Source organism: Hypanus sabinus, chromosome 16 (genome assembly GCF_030144855.1).
Source record: "Hypanus sabinus isolate sHypSab1 chromosome 16, sHypSab1.hap1, whole genome shotgun sequence".
NCBI lineage: Eukaryota > Metazoa > Chordata > Chondrichthyes > Myliobatiformes > Dasyatidae > Hypanus > Hypanus sabinus.
This window is the reverse complement of record NC_082721.1, coordinates 5,494,007-5,507,193: the sequence shown is the minus strand read 5'-3', so window position 1 is coordinate 5,507,193 and position 13,187 is coordinate 5,494,007. Positions and strand designations below refer to the sequence as shown.

At 41.6% G+C, this 13,187-nt stretch overlaps 1 protein-coding gene across 4 annotated transcripts in view; it reads right to left on the bottom strand.

Moving 5' to 3' along the window:
* The window catches only part of LOC132405962 (nuclear factor 1 C-type-like), a 474,435-nt gene that overhangs the window by 50,712 nt on the left and 410,536 nt on the right, over positions 1 to 13,187 (bottom strand). The window contains exon 12 of one of the 4 annotated variants that reach the window (XM_059991013.1): positions 11,605 to 11,739. The exons of the other annotated variants lie outside the window; for them this stretch is intronic. Within the exon in view, the coding sequence (XP_059846996.1) occupies positions 11,734 to 11,739 (6 nt within the window). The 3' untranslated portion in view covers positions 11,605 to 11,733. Of the gene's footprint in view, positions 1 to 11,604; positions 11,740 to 13,187 lie in introns of those variants that run through there. 4 annotated transcript variants of the gene reach the window in all.

Genomic DNA, 13,187 nt, shown 5'->3' with positions numbered 1-13,187 from the left:
GCAGCATCCATCATCAAGGACCATCACCATCAGACCATGCTCTCATCTTACTACTGACATCAGGCAGGAGGTATAAGAACCTTAGGTTCCACACCTCCAGGTTCAGGAACAGTTATTATCCTACAACCATCAGGCTCCTGGACCAGTGCAGATAGCTTAATCTCTGAACTGTTCCATGACCTTTGAAGGACTCTTCAGCTCATGCTCTCAGCATTATTTGTCTGTTGATCTATCCATCTATCTGTCTGTCTGTTTATTTATATTTGCACTGTTTGGCTTCTTTTGCACACTGGTTGTTCGACAGTCTGTTTTATGTGTAATGCACGCTATAAATTGCAATGAGAAAGATATAAAGAAGACTAAAAAAATTAAGTTGGTTACAGTGACAGACATTGCTTTGCTGCTGAATGTTTGCACGAGTATTACTGTAATGTGACTGTTGGTTGGAAGGGGTGGAGCACCTATGCACGTGTGCAATGAGAGGGAGCATGGGTCCGCCTTGTCAGGAACAGCATATTATTCTATGAATGGGATGCTCACACTTAAGCTGTAATACAGTCCTACAGGTGTGCTACTTCCTTTCGCCTGCTTTTGGCCCATAACCCTGTAAATGAGGGGTATTCAGCCTTTTCATGTCCTGGATCCCTACCATTAACCAAGGGGTCTGTGGACCACAGGTTAAGAACCCCTGTTCCAAACCATTCCTGTCCAAATGTCTTGTAAGTGCTGTATCTGTATCATGTCTACCACTTTTTGTTCTATATATCCACCAAGTTCTAGGTAAAAAAGTTGCCACTCAGGCCTCTTTCCCTGATTGCTTTAAACCTATGCCCTCAAGTTTTGGATTCCACTATCTTGGGGAAAAGACTGTGGGTGTTCATCTTACCTAAGGTGATTTTACACCTCTCTATAAAGTCATCCCTCAGAGCCTCTTATGCTGCAGGAAAAACAGTCCCAGAAAATACAGTTCCAGGCAAAACAACCCTTGGAAAAAGGTCCCAGGGAATATGGTCTTGGGAAAAAGGTCGGTCACACTTATCCAGACTGAGATTATAACCCTATTCTTCTTCTTGCCAATCTCTGCTTCTATTTCAGACCTTCCTAATCTGCAGTATTTTCCGTTCAGCAGAAGCAACCCCACACTTAGTAATTTAAGACTTGGTATGGAACCCCCAATGCACAGGATCAATAAAAGATGCAGAGAATTGTAAACTCAGCAAATTCCATTTTGGGTACTAGACTCTCCACCATCGAGGACATCTTCAAAAGACAATGCCTCAGGAAAGCAGCATCCATGATTAAGGATTCCCATCACTCAGGACACGTCCTCTTCTCATTGCCTCCATCAAGGAGGAGGTACAGAAGCCTGAAGACACACACTCAACATTTTAAGAACAGCTTCTTCCCCTCTGCCATCAGACTCCTGAATGGAAAATGAACCCATGAACACTACCTCACCATTTTGCTCTCTGTTTGCAATGCTTATTTATTTTATTATGCATTTATTTTAACATTCTACAACATAGCAATTTTGATGTAATGCATTGTACTGCTGCCACAAAACAACAACTTTCATGACATATGTCAGTAATAATAAACCTGATTCTAATTCCCAAAATTGTTCACCCCTGCCTCGTCCTGTTATGAATGGTGACGGACTGTTAAACGGCTGAATGGGATGGAAGGTTCCAAGAACGTCCCAAATCCTCAATGACGGATCGAGGATTTTTGTCTTTAAGCCTTTGGAATGGGATTTGAAGATGGAACGCTCTAACACAGAGGCAAGCTAAGTTTCCTGCCAAACGACCCTGGATCATAGAATCTGGAAAATTACTCAATATTACATCTCAGTAAGTTAGATGTTTGCTTTTAGTCACCAATACCCTTGACATCATATTCCCAAAATTCATCATACACTGGAAGTCTTATCCAGCATTCTGGGAAATGTGGATAAATAAAATTAGTCTTTGCCTGGAAAAGAATACATTGGCTTCAAAGCTTTGAAAAGAGTAAATGTTTACTGTCAAGCGTTATTGCATTTGACTGAAAGAAAATATACATGGCCCCAGGGAACTCAGGGAGGCTAAACTCTCTGTTGACATAAGCTTCTATCAGTATGAAAAAATATCCCAAGAACAGGGCTGTATTTATGCTTGTATGGTTATCTTTCCTGCTGCAATTAAGAAAATTTCCTGTTGGTGTGAGATTACTGGAATAAGGCAAAGCACTTTGCAAAGTGTTGTGTATCAATCAGAACTGTAAATGGGAAGAAAACTTCAAACAGAACTTTACACCAGTACTGACACTTTTTAGTTAACTGCTGCACAGATATCGACCACTTACATTCCACCATGTTGGGTCACACAGTGATAGGATGCTGAGATTTTCAACTCCCCTCTGACAGAGGCAGATACAGCAAGCACTGGTGATCTCAATCCTCCCCCATGCAGCCTGATTATGTGATAGGTTCTACAGAAGCTGAAGCCCGATATCTGCCCACCCAAGGGGCAGAGAGAAAAATATTAATAAAACTGTAAAGCTGGGAGCTCTTCTGTGCAGTAGGAAGCATCCTCACAAGCTGTATCACTGCTTGGTATGGAAACTGCACCAAGGATAGGAAGGCTGTACAATGGGTAGTCAAAACTGACCAACGCATCACTACCACCAGCCTTCCCACGGTCAAGAAAAGTTCCAGAAAGGGGCCAGTAACATCATGAAGGATCCCACCCACCCTGCTCATGGACTGTTTGCCCCACTCCCATCAGGGAGGAGGCTACATAGCATTGACGGCAGGATCACCAGACTCAAGAACAGTTGCTTTCCCCAAACAAAACCTCCATCCACTAAACCACCCCTCCACACCCCCAACCACCACTACTTTATCAATCCTGTCAGTGTCACCTTATGTACAGACAGTCCTGTGCCTATTGTCACTTTATAGACACACAATCAATCATGTATAGAAGCTATCATATGTATCTATATTTATAGTGTTTTTTATTATTGTTGCTGTGCATTTAATATTTCAATAATATTTGAGCTGTCTTGTATAAATATTGCTTGATTAAGCATTTTTGTTCATTTAAATAATTATGGATTTATGAAAAATATGTGAATTTCATGCATCATCACGTTACCATGTGTTATGTGCGCACCTTGCTTAAAGACAAAGTTACACCCACGTTTCAGACTCCCGAATCTTCCTTTGAATTAATTTAATGTTTTGGAGTTACAAAACGTAGCAATTGTGTTCTTCCTCTTATTGTGTTTTTTGTGCTGCATCGAATCCAGAATAACAATTGTTTCATCCTCCTGTCCTGGAAATGGCATTAAATAATATTGAAATTGACAGCTTCAGAACAAAAAGAACCAACCAAGTGTGTGAAATTTTGAAAAATATATGATGCAATTATTTAAAAAAAAGTCTAACCTTGCTTTAGATTTGGAAAATAAATTTGAGGCTTAAAATTCTACATAGCCTCCTAATCTAACAGGCGTTACTTTAAAATCATGAACTCCTGGCTGAAACAGGAAATGGAGATTAAAGTTCTGACTGCGAACCAGGGTGTAGGAGATTACTTTGGAATGGTTCCATCACCCTCTGTTGCTAGGGTCTAGGGTAGGCCATCTTAGCTGGAGCAGGCCGAGCAATGCAAGCATCGATTTCTCTCTCCAATTATTTAAATTAGGTTGCAAATGATTCTGCTTAAACCACAAAAGTATTACTCAGCATTAAGTTTTTCATTTTAAAACCTACTGGGAGACGGAATTGATGTGGACCAGATCTGCTTATGGCATTTGCTGGTCTACAGGAGCAACAGACTCATTGATTGTTTTGGTCTGGAGTTCCACTTTGAAGTCCCTGAAGTTCAGGTTCATCCTCCAATTACATCATGTCTGGTTTCCTATGGCAACCAGACAGTTCCAGACGTGACTTTACTCGGCAGGGCACAACTCACTTCTGCAAACACACTTTAAAACCAGAATTGAAAATGCAGTGAGTTATTTAAGGAGGTCGGCTCTCTACTTATCTGTATCTCAACATTCTGGCAAATACAGAGTAAACAAAAATGATAAATTTCAACAGTTCATGAAAGATTCTGAATTTACCTCAGAAATCAATCTTCAGAGAGTTAATATCTGCTAAAACATAAATGGAAATTTAAAGATTGCGTCATTGAGGAAAAATCAGGGTCCTCTTATTCTGCAATAAATAGTTATGGTAAATATAGAAATATGTACTCAGAGGCCACTTTAATTTCTAGAGATGTACTGTGGAGAGCTGTATCACCGTCTGGTATGGAGGGGCCACTGCACAGGATTAGAAAAAGGCACCAGAGGGTTGCAAACTCAGCCAGCTCCATTATGGGCACCAGCCTCCCTGGCACCGACATCTTCAAAAGGTGATGACTCAGAAAGGTGACATCCATCATCAAGGACCCCCATCACCAGGCACAGGCCCTCCTCTCATTGCTACCACCAAGCAGGAGGTACAGGAGCCTGAAGACCCACACAATGTTTTAAGAACAGCTTCTACCCCTCCACCATCAGATTTCTGGATGGTCCATGAACCCTCAGTATTTTGCACAAGAGATTCTGCAGATGCTGGAAATCCAGAGTAACAAAATGCTGGAGGAACTCAGCAGGGCAGGCAGCATCTATGGAAGGGTTTCGGCCTGAAACGTCGACTGATTATTCCTCTCCATAGATGCTGCCTGACCTGCTGAGTTCCCCCAGCATTTTGTGTGTGTTGCAAATTAATAAACAAATGATGATTTGGGCCAAGACCATTGCTGTCTTTGTGTGCTACTTACTTTTTTTTATATATATTCTTATAATTTATAGTAGATTTCACGTATTGCAATATACTGCTGTGGCATAAAAACAGATTTCATGATATATATCTGTGATATTAAACCTGATTTGATTCTGATTCATTTGGTTTGAAGATTTACCACAAGACTAGTGTTTAAATTCACGATAAATGAAATAGGTACTGCATCTTATTGAGTAAGCTGGCACTGTGACATGGGTTGATGCGGTTCGGTCTGGGAAGTGAACAGCTCCCTCTGGACACCTGTTAAAAACATCTCTAGTTCTGTTCCCTGCGGACTGACCCACTGATACACATTGACAATAAAAGGAAATCCACACCTCAGTCTCTTAACACAGAAGATGCAAATGTGCATGAACACATCAAAAATAAGAATCAGAGACACGCCTGTTGGCTCAGTCAATGTAAGGATGTTCTTTTTGGAAAGAGAAATGCAATTAGATTGTTCTGGATGAAGAGTTATTTATTTATTTATTTTTATTTAGCGATACAACCACACCAGGCCCTCCCAGCCTAATGAGCCACACTGCCCAGCAACCTACCAATATAACACTAGCAAAATCTCCGTATCGAGCAACCATATTCCTGAAAGCTTTGGAGGGATTCGATATCAAAATCAGGTTTATTATCAGTGACATATGGCATGAAACTTGCCTTGTGACAGCAGTATAGTTCAATACATAAAATATTATAAAATTGTACAAACACACACACACACACAAATTTATATGTATGCAAAAGAGAGCACAACTCCTTTGTTCTCCTTTACACTTGTATATAGGAAATGACACTTAACAATCTTAAATCTTGAATTTTGAACCTATAATTACTTGCTCTAGACTTTGAAACTGAGCTTGGCTTGCTTTCCCCTAGCCCAGAGTTCCTACCCTGGGGTCCAAGGACCCCTTGGTTAATGGTGAAGTCCATGGCATAAAAAAGATTTCTCTAGCCCGAATCTGCCTGGTCCTGACTCACTGTCTAAATCCCGATAAAGAAAATGAGCCTCTCCACAGCCCTGCACTTGATCGCAATGGGAAAGGACAGCTGTAATTGAAGCATTCATGTGCAGTGTGAATTGACTGCTGAGGCACGTGCACGCGCGCGCACACACACACACACACACACACACACACACACACACACACACACACACACACACACACACACACACACACACATACACACACACACACACACACACACACACATACACACACAAATTTATATGTATGCAAAAGAGAGCACAATAGTGAGTTAGTATTTATGGGCTCATCATCCATTCAAGAATCTGATGGCAGAGCAGAAGAGGCTGTTCCTAAAATGTTGAGTGTGTGTCTTCAGGCTCCTGCACCTTCACCTTGATGGTAGCAATGGGAAGAGGGCATGGCCTGGATGATGGGGGTCCTTAATGATGGATGCCAACTTCTTGATGCATCTCCTTTTGAAGGTGTACATAATGACACGGAGGCTAGTGCCTATGATAGAGTGGCTGAATTTCTTATCCTCTGTATTGGCCCTCCCTGATCAAGTGGTGATGCAACCTGTTAGAATGCTCTCTACAGTACATTTGTGGAAATGTGCTAGAGTCTTTGGTGACATACCAAATATCCTCTGGCAGGCCTTTTTCACAACTGCATCAAAATGTTGGGTCCAGGGTAGATCCTCAGAGATGTTGACACCCAGGAATTTGGAACACACTTTCCTTGCTGATGCCTCGATAAGGACTGGCTGCGTTCCCTCAACTTCACCTTCTTGAAGTCCATGATCTTAATGACATTGAGTGCAAAGTGACACCACTCAACAAGCTGATCTATCTCAGTCCTTAGTCACAAACTGCGACTCTGCGGGCAACAGTTGTATCAATGGCAAATTTATAGAAGGTGCTCGAGCTGTGCCTAGCCACACGACTGTGAGAGACTGTGACTGTGAGAGAGAGAGTAGAACAGTGTGCGAAGCACTGGTGTGTGCCAATCCTCACTGCTCCTCAGATCTGCAATGACTGCGCTCTCCCGATGAGTAAGTTGAGGATCCAGATGGAAGGAGACAAACAAAGGTTCAAGTTTTGGAGTGTTTTGATTAGTACAAAGGAAATGTTGGTGTTGAATGCTGAGCAGTAAACAGCACCTGGCATAGGTATTGCTGTTCTCCAGGTGGCCCAAGACTTATATCTAGGTGGCAAGCATCTTTAAGCTAATGATCAACTGGAGAACTTCCCCTTTTCTGAGGTCTGTGCAAAGGTGGTTCACAAACAGACATGGCAATATTAGGTCTTGGTCCTTACACTATCACTTTGAACTTCAACATTCAAATCGAAACTGTACTGATAATCCCTGAGCTGTTTGGAAAACAACAGAATTGTTTCAAAGCATGATGTGAGATACAGTCAGTGGCTTTCCTTAACCTAAAAAAGTGGCCACTGCATTTATGTTCATGGTCTTCTGTTGCTGTAGCCTATCCACTTCAAGGTCCAACGTGTGGTACATTCAGAGATGCTCTTCTGCACACCATTATTGTAAGGTGTGGACATTTGAGTTATTGCCGCCTTCCTATTGAACCAGTCTGGCCATTCTCCTTTGACCACTCTCATTAACATCACAATTTTGCCCACAGAACCGCTGCTCACTGGATTTTTCTTTTGTTTTTCACACCATTCTCTGTAAGGTCTAGAGATCAGTAGTTTCCAAAATACTCAAACCACCCCATCTGGCACCAACAATCACTTCACAGTCAAAATCACTCAGATCATATTTCTTCCCCATTCTGACGTTTGGTCTGAACAACAACTGAACCTCTTGACCATGCCTGCATGCTTTTATGCTTTGAGTTGCTGCCACATGATTGGCTGCTTTGATATTTGCATTGAGGTGCAGATGTACATGTGCAGCTAATAAAGCAGCCACTGAGAGTATTTGCATTAAAATACAATGAAAATTTATTTTGGCTAAGTTCACAGGTTGAAAACTTATGAACTGTAAAAGAAAATTGTCGCACAGGTGGAATTCATTCAGATCATCTTCTCTTCAGAAGACCTAATACCTCTTTGAGTGAAGTGTTTTGCTTACCCAACTGAAAAGTAGCCATTACTATGGCATCTGTTGTTACAAAGGCGATTTCCACCACTGAAGACTTTCACCATCTATGACTTGCCCTCTTCTTGTTACTACCATCACGGAGGAGGTACAGGAGCCTGAAGACACACACTCAATAACTAAGAGGCTGATCTTCCCCCTACACCATCAGATTATCAACGGTCCATGAACACAACTTCAATATTTTTTCTTTATTTTGTAATTATAGCAATCAATTTGTCTCTGCATTTGATGATGTTTGAAAACAACAAACTTCACATTATGTAAATTATTGATCTGGATTCTGAAATTCAGAGCATCTATGTCTTCCAGTCCAAGACAGTGAACGTGTCTGGGTGTGTATGTGGATGTACATGTTCATGTGTGTGTAAGTGTATGTGTTGTGTGTGTGTGTGTGTGTGTGTGTGTGTGTGTGTGTGTGTGTGTGTGTGTGTGTGTGTGTGTGTGTGTGTGTGTGTGTGTGTGTGTGTGTTTATGATCTTCAGTAAAACAAAACAAAGCAGCTGGCACCTGGGTGAGAAAGTGCTTGAGATGTCCAACTCTCAATTCAATGTCCTTCTTTCTGAATACACTCAGTTCTTACATTTCTGCTCTAATGTAACATGCACATTTGACCTTTCTGGAACCTAGACAAAGTCATATGTTGAAATGACTTGGTTTCATTCACCCACAGTCGTTCTTTCTTAGTATCACTGGACATTCTTCCAACATCTTTCTAACTGTACATGAATCCCCTTTTATACAAAATGCCCCACCAAGATACACAGCCAATCTAAGGCACCAACTTCTCCTCCATCAAAGGAACTCTTTCATTTCTACACACACACACCATCTCTAGATTTTCTTTAATCCCTCGTGGAATGCAAGATCAATGCCGTGGCAATGTCAGCAGATGGACCCAGAGCTTTCCCTTCTCATTTGAGAATCAGAATCAGGTTTGATATCACTGGCGTATGTTGTGAAATTTGCTGTTATGTGGCAGCAATACATTGTGATACATAAAAGTAAAAACTACAGTATAAATATATGTAGTATAACTATATATTAACACAGTACACACACACATATATAAAAATTAAATAAGTTGTTCAAAAAGAGAGGGAAAATATTGAGGTAGTGGTCATGAGTTCATTCTCCATTCAGAAATCTGATGGCAGAGGGCCAGGAGCTGTTTCTGAAATGTTGAGTGCGTGTCTCCATGCTCCTGTAACTCCTCCCTGATGGTAGTGATGGGAAGAGGACAGGTCCTGGATGATGGTGGTCCTTAATGATGGATGTCGCCTTTTGAGGCGCTATTTATCTGCCTGAAATCTACAGACCGCAGATCATCCAGCAACCAACCCGATATCACAGCGTGGCTGTAGTAAAACCCATCATGGGGCTGCTTCCTGGGGTGACTAGATGACAAACAGACAGCAGAATCTCATTTTCCTTTTTGACAAGGTCTCTAAAAATGGTAATTAAAAACTCATGGAAATTAAAAAAAAGTGCAAGGAATATTTTAAAACTATGTACCACAGTTTAAATATTGTTATTTCAGTCCTGTTGCTAACCTATTAATTTTCACCACAGGGTGGTAAAAGGATTCATATGTTTCCATGAAATATTCAGTTGGTTAGGCAAAGTGATACTGTGCTCCTGAATGGAATGAGTCCAGTTAGTGATTAAAGAAAATATAATTCTCTGGTCTAGTTTGTTACCATTGCATTGCCCGCTGGCATGTACACTCAGTAGCCACTTTATTTGGCCCCTCCTGCACTTAATAAAGTGGCCACTGAATGTACGTTCATGGTCTTCTCTTGCTGTAGCCCATCCATTTCAAGGTTTGATGGATTGTACATTCAGTGATGCTCTTCTGTGCAACAGTGTTGTAACATGTGGTTATCTGAGTTACTGTCACCTTCCTGTCAGCTTGAACCAGTCTGGCCATTCTCCCCTGACCTCTCTAACTAACAAGGCTCACTGGATGCTTCTTGTTTCTCACACCACTCTCTGTAAACTCTGGAGACTATTGTGTGTGAAAATCCCAGGAGATCAGCAGTTTCTGAGATACTCAAACCACCCTGTCTGGCACCAACAATTATTCCACGGTCAAAGTCACTTAAATCACACTTCTTCCCCTTTCTAATGTTTGGTCTGAACAACAACTGACCATCTTGATCATATCTGCATGCTTTTACATATTGAGTTCCTGCCACATTAGGTACTTGCATTAATGGGGAGGTGTACAAGTCCACCTGATAAAGTGGTTAATGTCACTGAGTGTATAATCCTTCCCTTTCCGTGTTTTGCTTTTCTATGCAATTATAAGCAATGCCATATTTGTCCTTTCACCTCCTCACCACCCCAGGAAGGCAATCTTTCTGTGTGAAACTGCAATTCACTTGCACTTCACTCGTTGGAATAGGGTTAAAGGGTTGGCACAGCACCGTGGGCCAAAGGGCCTGTACTGTGTTGTGCTGTTCTAAACTCATCCACTCCATTGTACTGCTTTCAGCATACACAATGGATACTCTACCTGAAAATCCAGATCAATACCCACAAAATACTGGATGAACTCAGCAGGTCAGGCAGCATCTATGGAGGGCAATAACTGATTGCTGTTTCCATAATACCATAAGACTGTAAGACATAGAAGCAGAACTAGGCCACTTGCTCCATCAAGTCTGCTCTGTCATTCAATCGTGGCTGATCCTTTTCTCCTTCTCCTCAGCCCTACTCCTCAGCCTTACACCCAATGACCTGGCCTCTACAGCTGCCTATGGTAACAAATTCCACAAATTTACCACCCTGTGGCTAAAGAAGTTTCTCCGCAACTCTGTTTTAAATGGACGCCCCTCTATCCTGAGGCTGTGCCTTCTAGTCCGAGACTCCCCCACCATCCTTTCCATTATCTACTCTGTCAGGCCTTTCAACATTCGAAAGGTTTCAATGAGATACCCCCCAATCCTTCTAAATTCCAGCAGGTACAGACCCAGAGCCATAAATGTTTCTCATATGATAACTCTTTCATTCCTGGAATCATCCTTGTGAACCTCTTCTGGACCCCCTCCAATGCCAGCATGTGTCTTCTAAGATGAGGAGCCCAAAACTGTTCACAATACTCAAGGTGAGGCCTCATCAGTGCCTTATAAAACCTCAGCATCACATCCCTGCTCTTGTATTCTAGACCTCTTGAAATGAATGCCAACATTGCATTTGCCTTCCTCACCTCCAACTCAACCTGAAAATTAACTACACTAAGCATCTCTGACACAGTTAGAAAAAATGGAAACCTAACAGAAACTTACCCAGAGCCAACGCCTCTTCTGAGGCAAAGCCTGACACTCCCACTCTCACCACTGGCTCACTCCCAACTGGCCGCTCCGCTTGTCCCTTCTGTACTTTTATTTATTCCTCTCTGTGCTGCTCCCACTGCTGACTGGGCCACTGGAATAGCACCGAATGCCTGTGAAGCTGCCTCTTTAAACTAATGCTACTGACCTGCTAGAAATCTCCTCACTGTTCACGGCTCCCACCGCTGATTGGGCCACCAGAATGATGTGGGCTTGTTTATCCACAGTGAGTTTAGCACCAGGACCAGGCATGAATTAAAACATGCAGAGAAATGCAGAGCTCAAGCCTCACTTTATTTTGACTACAAAATCTAAATAGCAAGAATTTTTTTTAAGCGTGTCGCACCAGATGGTCAGCCATTCTTGTCTGGCACGTAGTGTCAGGATTGGTCTCCTCTCAGATTATCCGGTCACGATATGAACGTCCTGACTCGACCCTTGTACTTTTTACGAGGCTGAGTGGCCAGCTCGACGCTCAACCCTGCACAAATGGAAAGCTTGCTTGGGAGTGGCCCGACTTGGATTCGAACATTGATGCCATTGTGCCACCAAATAAGCAAGAATAAACATTCAAGAGTTGAAACGGTCTAGAATTTTTTATTGGTTCCTTTGGATTGTTTTAATGTAATACCTTTAAATTAAATTCAAATTCGAACTAAATTTAGTGTCAAAGTACACATATGTCACCATATACAACCCAAGATTTATTTTTCTGTGGACATTCACAGAAAATGCACAAAACACTATAGAGTCAATCAAAGACACACACAAAACTGGATAGACAAACAATCAAGGTGCACAAGATAACAAACTATGTAAAGACAAAACAGTAATAAATTAATAAACAGATAAATAGATTAATTAATGGATTAATTAATTAACAAGTAAGCAATAATTACTGAGAACATGTAATGAAGAGTCCTTGAAAATGAGTCCATAGGTTATGGAAACAGTTCAGTGATGGGGTGAGTGAAGTTGGGTGAAGTTATCCCGTTTGGTTCAGGAGCCCAATGGTTGAGGGGTAATAATTGTTTCTGAACCTGGTAGTGTGGGACCTGATGCTCCAGTACTTCCTTCCTGATGGCAGCAGCGAGAAAAGCGTAGCTATTCTAATGTCTTCAACTGCAATGAATATTTACTGTGCACAGCTGCTATTGCTATGGCATCTGGCATCTACTGGGATCAGGCCTGTACTTGGGACGATGCCAAGTATCAGCTTTGGTAGTTAACAAGGCGCATTAGAAGTTGTAAACAGCTAATAATGGAACATCCTGTCGACAAAAAAAAAGCCACACAGAAGCAATTTTTCCTGGGCACAACTCCGGGTTAGAACATTACTAATTCTAATGAAATCAAAAAGGCTTTTAATTCTGCATTCCATAAAGAAGATAGAATGTCCCTTGAATGATCAGATGTTCCATTCTGCCCCTGGCACCCTTCAGTGTCCTTTAACTTTGACCCTCACAGTATATTTCAGCTTCCTGTCCAAATGTTGTGAATCTCCTGTTCCAAACGAGGAAATACAGAAAGCAATAGTTTGCTGCGATGAGATGGGCCAAGATTCTGTCTGCTTGGTCAGTTGTAAATGCATTATTTTAGATCTGAATAGATCCACAGTGATTAACTACAGCAGCTTTTGAATTCCAACACTTTAAAAATAAATCAATTTTAAAAAGCATTAGGAGTTAAAATAAGGGTGATGGAGAGGATTGGTTCTTGGCTGTCTGTTATGCTTGTTCCTTTTCAGTATCGAACTATTGCGGTAAAGGCCAACATTTCCCCAGTCCTAATTGCCCTCAAATGGAGATGCCAGAAACCAGAATCACATTCTGAAATCTGGAGCGACAAACAAAAAATTCATTCCCAGAGGATTAAAATATAAAAGCAAGAATGTAATGCTGAGGCTTTATAAGGTGTGGGTCAGATCAC